At 35.5% G+C, this 14,513-nt stretch overlaps 1 protein-coding gene across 1 annotated transcript in view; it reads left to right on the top strand.

Annotated features, from left to right (window-relative positions):
* LOC129753731 (homeobox protein Wariai-like) overlaps positions 1-13,724 on the top strand; it is a 41,922-nt gene extending 28,198 nt beyond the window's left edge. Inside the window, exons 2-3 of the mRNA XM_055749574.1 lie at positions 12,269-13,601; positions 13,720-13,724. Of these exons, the coding sequence (XP_055605549.1) occupies positions 12,269-13,601; positions 13,720-13,724 (1,338 nt within the window). The remainder of the gene's footprint in view (positions 1-12,268; positions 13,602-13,719) is intronic.
* Positions 13,725-14,513: the final 789 nt, after the last annotated feature.

Raw genomic sequence — 14,513 nt, 5'->3', positions numbered from 1 at the left:
AAAATGTGGAAAATTTCTCCTAACGCTTCCAAAACTCAACTTATTTTATTTCCCCATAAGCCAAGAGCAAATTTTTTAAAACCTAATGAAAATCATTCCATAACTTTTAATGGGGTTTCTCTAGAATGGTCTGATCACGTGAAGTACTTGGGACTCACACTTGATCGGAATCTTTCTTTTAAGAATCACATTGAAGATATTCAATCTAAATGTAATAAATACACTAAATCTCTTTATTCTCTCATCAACAGGAAATCCCGGTTGTGTCTGCGAAATAAGATGCTCATCTACAAACAAGTTTTCCGACCAGCGATCATGTATGCAGTTCCGATTTGGTCTAGCTGCTGCGCGACGAGGAAGAAAGCCATCCAGACGATTCAGAACAAAGTTCTGAAAATGATTTTGCGGCTTCCACCTTGGCACAGCACCGAAGATCTTCATCGGATTGCGGGCATTGAATCGATCGGAGAGATGGCCAACAAAATTATCTCCAACTTCAGAGGCAAATCGATGCAGTCTTCCATCGCAGAGATTCGTTCTCTTTATGTTTAGTTTAATTTTAGGATAGTGTTTAGTTTTAAGTATAAAATATTTTTGCTATTACAGGATGTTCTCCTACATTAAAAACTTGATTGCGCTCAGCAAATTTAAATCTTATAAATAAATTTTTATAATCTAGTTAACTATAGGGCTATGAACAGTTCATTATTGAGCTGAACACCTAGTTTAATGCAATAATGTAATATAAGTGTAATGATGATTTGATACAAATAAAGACATATTTAAAAAAAAAAAAATACATTTGAATCGTATTGAGGGTTGCCATTGATTTTGATTCACGATTCAAGCTATACATTTTTCCATCGGTCATTAAACACATCTTTTAAAAGATAAAAAAAATTACATGTGAATAAATATTGATTTGAAATAAGACTTCTAGCTTACTCCATACCAATTAATTTCTTGAACATAAACACAATACTTACTCCATTAAAAAATGTCAAAAGGAAACCTAAACTGTCGTCACCCTCCAGTAATTACGTAAATGTATTCAAGTCTGTGTCTGGTCCGGTCTGTGCTAATAAACCACATCGACCTCCCCTAACCATTTTATCCGTCAGTCGTCCACTTCTGGGACAAAGTTACGGTCTCCTAATTGTTACGCCTGACACCTGAAACTTTGATGTTCGTATACTATTTCCCCCGATTGTTCGCTCTACTTTGCGCTTCCTCAATGAGTTTGTACAAAACTTTTGATGCTGGACGACTCGTCGTTCGTCCAGTTTTTAACTTTTTTTTGTGCTTTCCAACTCTATTCTTCCGGTATCTAATAGAGCTCATTTTGAAGTTCTCGAAACCGTTGTCGCATTGTTTGATGATCACTGCTTCAAAGACTAACTAAATACCGGATGGAAGTTGCCACGCGAGGCTAGTCATTTTAATTAAAGCAGGATGACACAATTATGTTGGTATTTGATTATACAGTGGTAAAAATTCCTATGAAGAATATCAATTTCAGGAATCGAATATTGAATATCACCACAAAAGTTTAACCATTTGTAAATGTTTCCTAATAAAGTTTATTTTAATGTTAAATAACTCAATTCTAACCTAATTAGCTGGGTGAATTGAAAAATACACATTTTTCGGGGTGGAATTCATATAAGCACGCTTCATGTTTTATTTAAAAAAAAAACACTTCGAAATAAATAATAAAAAACCAAAAACTTTTGGATTTTTAAAACTTTTTGTTCTAATGAACTAAACAATTGTAAATCTTCATGTTCCTTAATATTTTCCACATATTGCTGCTCAAGGACTGTTCAAAACTCCCGGAAAAAGTGATTTTCATAGGCACAGCTGGAAAAGATATTCCTGAGATTTTAAATAGGATTCAGAGTTTTATTATGACCTGGCACTCCGGAAAATGATTCTTTCTCCCTTCCAATCCCTTCCAATTTTATATTCATTCTTAGGGACATGAATTATGGCATTATTTAGCAGAAAGATAAAGTTAACATCCATAACATTCTCCGTAATTGGATAAGTGCATTGTCTAGCATTTCTGTGTAGGTAGCTATTTTTATTCATGCGCATTCTTTGAACTTTGCCATTTTGCGAAAGATATTCTTTTCTGGGGTTTCAGTTCTGATCTTTTTTTAAACGAACACAAACACATACAGGATCTCAATGAAACTTGATGTTTCCTCGAAGAGATTCCTTTTTCTTAACTCTAAGCGTACATCTTTCGAGAATATGATGGCTAGCATCTTACAAATGCTTAAACCACCAACTCACAGAAAGTGTACTATGTATGCCGTGACCGTGATTCGATCTCATACCCGCTGGCTTAGAAAACTTGAAAGCTATCCTCTACGCCACGGGCTGCGGCAAAAATATGATCTGATTCTGATCATCGAAGATAAAGCCCTTTTCGTTGGAAAACACCACATAATCCGTATTTATTCTCAAATTAATCCTGTTCTTCAAAAATATCCTGAAGCAGAGCATAACTGAAACTTCAAAGGAGACAGTTTCATGGTTGGTATGGATAGGATTTTTGAGAAAAGGCAAAATTCAAATAATCACAATTCAAAATAACTACCCAGAATTGCTAGACAGTGTACTGATCTTATTTAGGAAGGATGTTATGGATTTTAAACTTTAACTTTCCGCTAAATAATGCCATCATCCATGCCCCCAAAAACAATTGGATAGGTCAAAAAATGGATTCAATTCCAAACAAAATATTTTACACTTTTTTGCGAACAGGAACTCCAACCCAAGGTTGCCGAACTCACAGAAAAATCTATAATTTCACAGAATTCGGAGCAAATTTTCATCACAGAATCTACAGACTTTGGACTGAACTTTGGAAACACTCACAGATTTTTTTTAAATTTTGTACGTTTCCAAAATTATATTTTTTTCTGTAATAATAAATATAAAATATTTTTTTAATTTCTTTCTTTGTCTTGGAAAAAATATGATAGATTGGGAATGTTAATTGGTTTTGTCCATGTAAATTTAAAAAAAAAACTCTATTTTTCATAGCTTATCATCAATCATCATCATTTATAATCAAATAAATGCTATTTCCATCACAGAAAACCCGTAACAGAATTTTAGGGTTAAATCACAGAAAAACAGATTTTTTTTTTCTCAAAAACATGAAATTTGGTTCGACACCCTTGCTCAAACCTTTCATTAGTATTTACTGTTTTTTGGTTTGTTTTCATTTTAAAACATGTGCGCTTATAAGAATTTTCACCCAAAAAATTTGTACTTTTCAATTAACTCTGCTAAGTGGGATAAAAAAACGAGTTGGATTATGGTAAGATAAGTGTAATTTTGAAAGATCTATCAATGGTATCATTATTTTTTTTTATTTATTATATTCAATTCCTGATGAGAATAAACCTCAAAAATGTGTGTGCGCTTATAGGGATTTCTTCCACTGCGCACTGTTTGTTTCTTTTGACTTAATTTTCATGATCATTGATTTTGTCGAGAACAAACAAGTACAGAGTACCTAAACTTGCCGCACACAAAATATTTTTATTTGTCAAATCAGATCCCCGCTTTCGGGTTTTTTTAATTGGGCATCGCACTAAAAAAATATTGGATTTTGGAAATTTTGGGTTAAAATAAAAGATTTCCCAGTCCTCTAAATCTGCCTCTCTTGCATTAAATATCAAACATGTTGTCGAAACTAAAAACAAATTCAAACACCTTTTATGACTCCATTTAAAATCGTTATCATTCGTATATGGAACAAAATGCCTATTAGTTTCGCAAACAATGGTATTGAGAGACCTGTGAAGCTCGTAATAAATGATGTATTCGAACTCATCGAATACCCTGTAGTGCCTTTATTGAGTTAGATGAATTTAAAGACAGTTAAAAGTTTCAAAAAAGTAAATTATCTTGAAAAAAAAATGGCCTTCTCAAGATAAGACATCTTTTGACGGTGAGTTGAAATTATTTTCCTAAATTTTATTAATCTTATACATAAAAATGGAGGCCTTTTTATTGTAACATCATCACGTATAAACAGACGGTCGGAAGGAAGTGAAATTTGGTATCCGAGGGTTATTCGAGCCAGAGATGGTTTGTATAATAGGTTCGAGAATCTCACTTTTCATGGAAGGGAGGCTCCCATACAAAATCATATCTTCTTGCTATTTTATACATAAAAATGGAGGCGTTTTCTTTGTAACACCACCACGTATAAACGGACGGTCAAAATTAAGTAAAATTTGGTATCCAAAGGTTTTCGAATCAGTGATGGTTTGTATCATAGCTTCGAGAATCTCTCTTTCATACAAAATCATCTTGAAATGGGACACAACTCGAACAACTTTAAGACGATTTTCATGAAAACTTATTCACGAGCACGAAGAAATCATAGATGTGTAGATGAAGTTAAACATTTTTTATCGATTTATTAAGGTAAAGATAAAACGAAGTTTTCCGGGTCAGCTTGTTATTATATAAATTTATATTTTTCAAAGAAATAAAAAAATATGCTGTTCCATTTCTGGCTGAAACCATTTCATGCATCATTTCAATCAAAATAATAAATATCAGCACATGAAAATATAGGCGTCAGGTGTCATATTCTTTGTAAAATTTTTAAATACTTAACTGAATTTTGTGTGTACAAAGAATCGTGGGAAATAAATCTTGTTTTTAAATTAAATAGAACAGACTTTTTTTTTACTGTATTGTTAATTATTCAACAAATTTAAAGGAGCAAAACAATTATAATTTTTAAACAACAATGACTCTGGCGAATTAAAATATATAATTGAGACAGCAAAAAAATCGCTTTGCATAGAAGTTTTTTTTTAAAAATAAAAATCCCCTTTAAAAATATGGAATAGAAAGGACTGAGAGAGAATATATTGTCGCTGTATCCCCGGAGTTTTCGCCAACATCAGCGACGGCGACATCACTGACGACATTTTATGTTGACCAGACATCTTTCAAACATCTTCCGAGTGTCGGAACCAAACAAAAGAACGGGTTGCCAATCGCCGAGGTGTTTGAAGAATTGTTCATCGTCGCTGGTTGGCAAGGTTGCCAATCACGCTGGTGAAAACTTAGGATTTCAACTGCATTGACAATATATAGGACATCTTACTCAACTTGCCTCAACAATAATTAGATAAATCTCTGTAAGTTGAGGAAGAGATTTGTTCAGCCCTCATTTAACGCAACAAATTTTAATTTTGTACAGGAAGTTGTGTGAGTAAACCAAAGTTTTTTTTTAAATCACCACAGATGATCTGAAAATCTAGAAATAAAATAAACCACTCATTCCACCGTGACGTGAAATCGCTTTTCCGGACTTTTCTGCACTGTTATCATTCTAAAAGTCAACCAATGTACTTGAAAATGAAAAAAATTGTAGCAAACGGTCGCAAATTGAATATAATTTGGTCATTGTAAAATTTAAGTTGTTTTTGTTGTGATCGATTACTTTTGTGACGTGAATTCACGCTAGAATTGACCATTTTGGACTTTAGTACACATGCCTTTTATTTCCTGTTCTCTCTGTGGAAATAGAATATCGATGTCTTCAAATGAGTTGTAGAAAAAACAATTATCCATAATTTGATGTACGTTGCTTCTCGATTGAACAACAACGAACGAAGTTATGCTTATTTGAAGTTGTGACGTGAATTCACTTAGTTCAAACAGAACAGGGTAGTTGGCTGAATTCACGACACGAAATATAAAGTTATACCTGTGGTTATACTGAACCATTCATTGGAGCTGTGAAATTTTATGTGCACTATCCAAATCGATATTTTGTTGTTTCGACTTTTACAATCATAAATTTTCAGTATCTGCACCTATTTTTTTCTTATTTTGATTGGCACTTGAATAGCAACATATTGAGGGATCATATGTTAAAATTACTACTGTCTTGATTTAAAGATTCACAAAAAAAAATATTTTTATTTATTTTTTTTCAATCTTTTTGTACTTTTATTTGAAAATTGTGAAATCTACAAAATTATACTTGATTTTGTAAAAATCCGACCATCGGGAAAGTCAAAACAGCTTTCAGAGCATATTTTATATATGAAATTTTACAAACAATCAAATTTTGTGACGTGAATTCACTCATTCGCGCTGTTGTAACTCAGCTAGATTCCAACCGATTTCTATAAATTAAAGTGCTTTCGAATCGTCTTATCATTTTCAAAGAAGATCTCATTTTTTTATTTCAGAAAATGTCAAAGTTTTCTCGTGAAATTAAAAATTTCCCTTTTTTTGTGACTTGAATTCACTAATTTGCGAATGTTTTTATTCGCTTTTCAAACCAACTACATTGGATATAAACAATTTCTTTTTTCTACAAAATGAAGCAGTGTTTTTGGCTTCAAAACGTACTCAAAATTTTCTAAAACAAATTCATTCATATATTTAAAATAATGATTTTGTAAAAGTTGTTCAAAATAACCACTTTTTCCAAGCGCATGGAATGTGTCAATGGGTGTTTTTTTTTGGTTTTTGCTCTACAATAAAAAAAAACAGTTTAAAATATTGTAAATGATGTTTTACTACTTTGCTGGTAATTTTCATGATCATTAACTCCGTAGAATGGAAACAAAAATAGAAAAAACTTCATTGGTTAGGCAATGCGTTTGTTCGTTCTAAGAACCTCAGTATATGAGAATATTATGTAATAGTATTTTGAACTGTAACAGGGGATTTTTTTTTATTATCTGACGGGTTTGCGCCGGGGGTCTTCAGATTTTTCCCCAAAATTGAAAATTTGGTTCATTTTTGCGACTTAAAAACACATGTATTTTTTCAGATTTCTAACATTTTTATTTTTTGAATTAGCTTCGGTTAGATTTTTTTGTAAATAAAAAATAACCATTTTTCAAAGCTACATAACTCTGTTGTTTTTCAACGGAAATTATAAAATAGCACATCAAAATGCATTGAAATTTTATCAGCTTTCCAAATAGAATAGTTAAAAAAAATTAAATAATGACCTTCAACATGAAAAGTTGAAAATAAACTTTAAATAACGTCTAAAAGTACCGTCTGCACCACCGAATATTTTTAAAAAATACCAATGTATAGCTCGATTCATGATGCAACTTTCATCTGAAGACACCAAAGTGGGCCATTAACACCTTGAAGAGTTATGAAAGAAATAATGACAATAAATCTTTTTTGCATTTTTTTTGCATCGAAAACAAACAATGGTGGAACAACTGCACTCACATATGGAGATAGCAAGCACTTCTAACAACATGGAAACAAAAGAACTTATCAAAGCTGGTAAAAAACACTATTTTTTTCGTCCTTTTCAGACTGCCCCTACTCGCATAACAGTCCCATATGAATTTTCGTCATTTTAGGTCAACATAAGGCTTCAACATAAAAGACTAAAAAAAGAGGTTTTGTTTTAGAAATTTCAAAAAAAAATATCAATTCGTGGCTGTCCTATATGAAATATACCTGAATAACAGTCCCATATGTGAAATACCACGGATTTGGTTACTTTTCAATGTTTCTTATGGCGAAATAGTCTTTGGTTTATTGCTTTGAATCATTTAAACATTTTTTTAACTCACTTGATGTCGAATGATGCACACTAGTTTTCGAAGGCAGGTCTGAATTTCTTAGGAATGACTTCCTGAGCGAAAAACTATCGGATGCAATCAAAAATCGTAAAAAGATTCAACTTACAATGTGGAATTCATGATATTTTTTGCAAAAGTATGTTTCTTTTTCTGACAATTGCATTTAGAAGTTGAAAAATGATCAAATTTAAGTCTTAGAAAGTAGCTTAGTGAGAAAAATATATTTTGTATGGGACTATTATGCTAGTAGATTCGAAAAAGGAATCAAATATGGTCGATTAACAGTCCCATAATGAATAAAAATGGTGCTCTTGACCTTACCAATAACCCAATTTCGAAAATTTCAGGCCTAACGATTTATTATGACAACCTAGAAACGATTTTCGTTTATGCTGAAAGTGGTGGTCACAATTTAAAAATATATTCCAAAACAGAAAAAGCTTATTGTCTCGCTTGCTTATTTTTGTATATGGGACTGTTATGAAAGAAGGGGCGGTAGATTGTTGCAGCTTAACTGACTTCATGTTATATCCAAAAATCTATTAACGTATTCGTTTATACCCACACCCAAAATTCAGCCTCTGTGCCAATGGCGTGTAGTCAATTACATAGCATCATTGGTACAAGAAGATAACGCGATCGGTGCTGATTCGATTTGCTCCCACCGGCATTAATCTCCCAAGTTCACCGAATTGCGTATGTCTGAAAGAAACAAAATAAAAACGCTTTCACGTCCCTCCCTATCGCATCACAAGACGAAGAAGGATGGAAATAAATACCGGCCAACACCAGGCAGCCAGCGAACCGAGCACCGTGCGTGTGAATGTAGCAAAAGCAACAACAAAAACATCCTTCTAATTCAATCCCTTCAATCCACCGGCAAACAACCACGGCCGAGCTGTGCGTGTGTATGCAGTAAAAGCAACAAAAAAAAACATTCCTTCAATTCAATTCGCCGGCAAACAACCACGGCTAAGCTGTGCGTGTGTATGTAGCAAAAGCAACAAGAATATATTCCTTCAATTCACCGGCAAACAAGCACCGGCCAAGCTGCCCGGCTTTAGCAGCTGTGTATATGTAGCGTGTGTATGTAATAGCAGGCAGTAAGCAAAGCACAGTTCTCATTCAATGGGTTTCCCGTTTCCTCCACTCCCGTTCCCTTTCCCGTTTCCATCGCAAGACAAATGAATACCTTGAAAGGAGGCCAAACGCCGGGAAGCCACTGTCGTGCGTTTCTTTTGTGATTGATCGGTGGCAGAATGCCTATGACAAATATCCCTCTTCCTGCATGAAGCTCAAATAGTACACTGGTCAAGATGTCGGTCTGGCTAGTCCATATGGTTGGTGATTTGAGTTCGATTCTCCCTACGGGCGCTGTGGTTTATATTTTTATTTTCTTGTTTCTGGGATGAATTATCCAATAGGAACGAAATCCCATAAAATGTTTTTCTTGTTTTGCTTGAATGTAGTGGTTGAATTTTAGTTGGGAGCCGAGTCCTTATGCCAGTTACGGTTTTTCAAACATATCATCTTCGGCACAGTGCACATTTCAGCGCATTATCGGCACAGAGATGTGCTAAATAGGCATTGGATTTTTGCAAGCTCTTATATGGGTGCAGTTTTGCACCAGATCACAACCAGTTATGCACATTTTACTGTCATTTTTAGAAGTTTATGCGCTAAGTTTTGCATCCGTAATTCCCCAGGTTTGATCTAAAATGGACGGTGGAACACTGAAGATTCGTGTGTGAGCGATCCAGGTAGCAAAACACTGACGACGAATTATGTTCGTTCCAGTATGGTAAACCTCAAAACTGGGCGAATGTAGAAAACGAATACGGTAAAAGTATCATATTTTCATCATTTTACAGCCTGGGCTGGCCATACTGAGCTCTTTGATTATTTCTACAACATTTGTGCCACTTTCTCATACTTTTTTGATCAATGGCAAAGGATTTTGGTGTCCAGTGCTTAGCTCCCGATATAAAAACTATGTAAAGCACGTCTATATTTCATTTTTTTAATCACATTTTTGTGATCCCAAACACAGGGACTGAACCTTCTACTATTGTTATTGATTATGTTTCAGAATGATCTTTGATCGAAAAATTTATAAGTTATATAGTATATGACCAGGTTGTAAAAGCAACATTCCCATTATCAGTTATATCACATTGACAATACGATACTAAGAATTTTGGGTAAAATTTAAAGTCAGTTTTGCTGCAAACACTGTACAAAGCACGAAAAAGTAGTTTTTTTTACCTGCTTTGATAAGTTCTTTTGTTTCCATGTCGTTAGAAGTGCTTGCTATCTCCATATTTGAGTGCAGTTGTTCGACCATTGTTTGTTTTCGATGCAAAAAAAGAGATTTATTGTCATTATTTCTTTCATAACTCTTCAAAGTGTTAATGGCCCACTTTGGTGTCTTCAGATGAAAGTTGCATCATGAATCGAGCTATACATCGGTATTTTTTTCAAAATATTCGGTGGTGCAGACGGTACTTTTAGACGTCATTTAAAGTTTATTTTCAACTTTTCATGTTGAAGGTCATTATTTAATTTTTTTTAACTATTCTATTTGGAAAGCTGATAAAATTTCAATGCATTTTGATGTGCTATTTTATAATTTCCGTTGAGAAACAACAGAGTTATGTAGCTTTGAAAAATGGTTATTTTTTATTTACAAAAAATCTAACAGAAGCTAACTCAAAAAATACAAATGTTAGAAATCTGAAAAAATACATGTGTTTTTAAGTCGCAAAAACGAACCAAATTTTCAATTTTGGGGAAAACCTGAAGACCCCCGGCGCAAATTGTCAGATTATAAAAAAAAATCCCCAACAGTCAAACAAAATTCAGGCCATAGAATTATGATTTCTAAACAAATACAACATTTTTTCTTAAGGAAATATTAAGCTTTCATTCGCTTGAGCAAAAAATTAAGCCTAAGAACGCTCGAACATAATAGTTATATTGTGATCAATGGTTATATAGTGATAAAGTATTTTATATCAAGCTTGATTATTTTTATGAATAAACATGGAAAAGTTTCAGTTTCACATATCAATAGTTTCAATATATAAACTGTGGCATTTAATGAGGAAAATAAAAAAAATAAGTAAGGATTAGGGACAGCTTTAAAAGTAATAAAACTTTCCTCCCATCGGAGAAAAATATCTCCATTCTTTTGAAGCATGTATTAACATCTCTAAAAGGGGGAAGTTTTATCAATATTTTTGTTTTATTGAACTAAGTAGTTTTTTTTTTCAAATTTCTCAAAACTAGCCCAACTTTACTGTTTTGTACACCCATAGAAGAGGTTGCAAAAATCCAATGCCTATTTAGCACATCTCTGTGCCGATAATGCGCTGAAATGTGCACTGTGCCGAAGATGATATGTTTGAAAAACCGTAACTGGCATAAGGACTCGGCTCCCAACTAAAATGATGCATGACCACTACATTCAAGCAAAACAAGAAAAACATTTTATGAGATTTCGTTCCTATTGGATAATTCATCCCAGAAACAAGAAAATAAAAATATAAACCACAGCGCCCGTAGGGAGAATCGAACTCACATCACTAACTAAATGGTCTTGCCAGACCGACATCTTAACCAGTGTACTATTTAAGCTTCATGCAAGAAGAGGGATGTTTGTCATAGGCATTCTGCCACCGATCAATCACAAAAGAAACGCACGACAGTGGCTTCCCGGCGTTTGGCCTCCTTTCTAGGTATTCATTTGTCTTTCGATGGAAACGGGAAAGGGAACGGGAGTGGAGGAAACGGGAAACCCATTGAATGAGAACTGTGCTTTGCTTACTGCCTGCTATTACATACACACGCTACATATACACAGCTGCTAAAGCCGGGCAGCTTGGCGGGTGCTTGTTTGCCGGTTAATTGAAGGAATATATTCTTGTTGCTTTTGCTACATACACACGCACAGCTTAGCCGTGATTGTTTGCCGGCGAATTGAATTGAAGGAATGTTTTTTTTGTTGTTGCTTTTACTGCATACACACGCACAGCTCGGCCGTGGTTGTTTGCCGTTGGATTGAAGGGATTGAATTAGAAGGATGTTTTTGTTGTTGCTTTTGCTACATTCACACGCACGGTGCTCGGTTCGCTGGCTGCCTGGTGTTGGCCGGTATTTATTTCCATCCTTCTTCGTCTTGTGATGCGATAGGGAGGGACGTGAAAGCGTTTTTATTTTGTTTCTTTCAGACATACGCAATTCGGTTAACTTGGGAGATTAATGCCGGTGGGAGCAAATCGAATCAGCACCGATCGCGTTATCTTCTTGTACCAATGATGCTATGTAATTGACTACACGCCATTGGCACAGAGGCTGAATTTTGGGTGTAGTACTGAAGGTGCTCACCAATTTGTCGAGGGTTCTGCAAAGGATTAGCTCAGGTTTTGATTAAGCGTAACCATGATCGATTATTATACTGTAATTTCAAATATTGTTGGTATTTAATCATATCAATAAACAGATTAAATAGATGTTATATAAAAGAAGATAAAGAAGTGTCATTAACATTTCAATCAATTAGTAAAAAAAAATTTAACCAGTACGAGAAACATTTTACAAGCGACAATTTCCATTCCTGTCATTTAAATCAATTTGTCCTTTTTGTCTTTTTCCAGGAAAAACTTTTCAGAGCTCTGACAAAAGCGAAGAAGTTTCCACCCATCCAGCGACCCAAAAAGTGGTTCAAAGTTGACCCTCATCACAAGCTGCTGGATCCCGTCCGGGAAGAGGATTCCACCGAAAGGAAATCCCAGCAAGACGGGAGAAGCGAAAATAGTTTTGCCTTAATTAAGCAAACAGTCCGGCCAAATAAAGTGGCTTCATTATCGGAAAGTTGCGTCTGGTCCAGTAAATTAGCAATGATTCACCACCAGCCAGCCAAATACCACACGAATCCTTTGACACATTTTCTCAACTTACACAACTCGCATGCCACGGCGGCGGCAGCAGCAGCAGCAGCAGCCGCCGCAGCCGCCGCCGCCATGGATCATCGTCAACAGAACCACCACCACCACATTCACAATCAGCAGGAACATCAGCATCTCGCTCAGAAATTTGCTGGAGAACGCTTGAATGCACTGAACAACAACAACAATAACAGCATCAGTTCCAAAAACGGCGATGACGATTGCGAGAATAACCAGGACCTTATAGACAGAAGTAGTTTAGACATCGAGAATACCGATACGAATCAGTCGAGCGATGCCGAGGACAACAATATCGACATCGTTGATGATGGTGAAGAGGAGGAGGATTGCGAGGAAGATCTGTCAAGAAGTAGCGCCCATACGCCTAGCACCACTCCGTTGGATGCTGATGGCATTGGGAAATCCTTCACGATAGCTGCCATCTTAGGACTCAAGAAGAAGCACGAAGACGAGGGACACAACTTCAGCGATGTAATGAATCTGTCACTGAATAATCACAGCGGAAGTAGCTCTGCCTTCCATCAACGCACTTCCGGGAGGGATTCCGATGTCAAAACTATCTCACCAGGCCTTGATAGCAACGCAAATAATCACATATCACCGAGCCAGGTGGTGCCAACGAATCCGGCGGCCTCGAGCAACGGCCTAGTGGCTTTGCAATCGTTACACCATTTGCATGCTAATGCCGTCGGTTTCTCGGCGGCCCACCAATTTAATCAGCACCATCACCACATACCATCGGCCGTTGTTCCGAATCACTCTCCGCATCACCATCATCTACACAACCCACAAGGATTACCCCCCCTGGGAGGAGCACATTTACCCGGAAGCGGAGGTGGTGGAGGCGGGGGAGGGGGAGGAGCTACAGGAGCACAACCGAACGCTGCCCATCCCCTCCACAATCCCAACCACCATCACCATCAGCATCATCATCATCACCACCACCATCATCAGCAGCTGCAAGCAATGGCTGCGGCAGCACATCATCACGCGCAGAATCACCATCGGGACAAGTTCAAAGGTAGGTTCAACTTGCGGACTTTGCCGTCGGCTTTCGTTTTCGTCAATTTGTGCGGAAAAGGTGCTATTTATTTTTGTGACCAGATATAAATTTCTTCTTTTTTTCCGCTAAAACCCAGCTTAGTCAACAAAAAGTTTGAAACCTACTTATAAATGCATGCATTACAATTCCCTCCCAACATCTTATTTCAATCTACATGGACCTTGAATGAAAGTATTTTTGTGCAACTCAAGCCATCAAAAGTTCGTTGGACGAGCACCATAGAATTGAATCAGTTCCGAATAAAAGCTTTTTGATACTTTGAAGTTCCAAAACAAGAATTTGGAGAAAGCTAAGCTAAGAGATTCCCTTTATCCACCTAATTTAAGAACACAAAGATTAGTCTGGTTAACAAACTATATTATCACGTAGAAAGATACAATTGATTAAAAAAAAAATTGCCTATAGATCTTCAATTGATCAATCAATAAATATAATAGTCTATTTCTGCCACGAAAATTCACGAAACTTTTTCTTTTCCATACTTTGCAATTCCTCTTTTAACAAAACTGGAAATATCTTTTTTTTCTTCTTTCACATTCCATCAAAAGGAGAAATTCATGGGAATGATTTGCTTAGTAACAAGTTTTTACCCCAGCCACCAAAATATGTATCTTGAAAAAGTTTCATAAAAGCTTAATAAATTCCCAATTTATGTTCTCAATATTGAGAAGATAGGTTACCTTATTCAAAATTCACGTAATGAAAAGGATTTGTTTCAATTTTACTTTATTTCTATTGCTATTCTTTTTTTCGATTATAGTCATTTTACCATCTTTACGGCATTCGCGACTTTATCAACGTTGCAGTTGGCGGATCGTTACTGAAAAACTTATCCGGTACAACTGTGTTCGATGTTTACTCTTGGGCTCG

Source organism: Uranotaenia lowii, chromosome 3, assembly GCF_029784155.1.
Source record: "Uranotaenia lowii strain MFRU-FL chromosome 3, ASM2978415v1, whole genome shotgun sequence".
NCBI classification, from domain to species: domain Eukaryota; kingdom Metazoa; phylum Arthropoda; class Insecta; order Diptera; family Culicidae; genus Uranotaenia; species Uranotaenia lowii.
The sequence above is the reverse complement of the archived record's forward strand: the minus strand, read 5'-3'. Positions and strand labels throughout refer to the sequence as shown.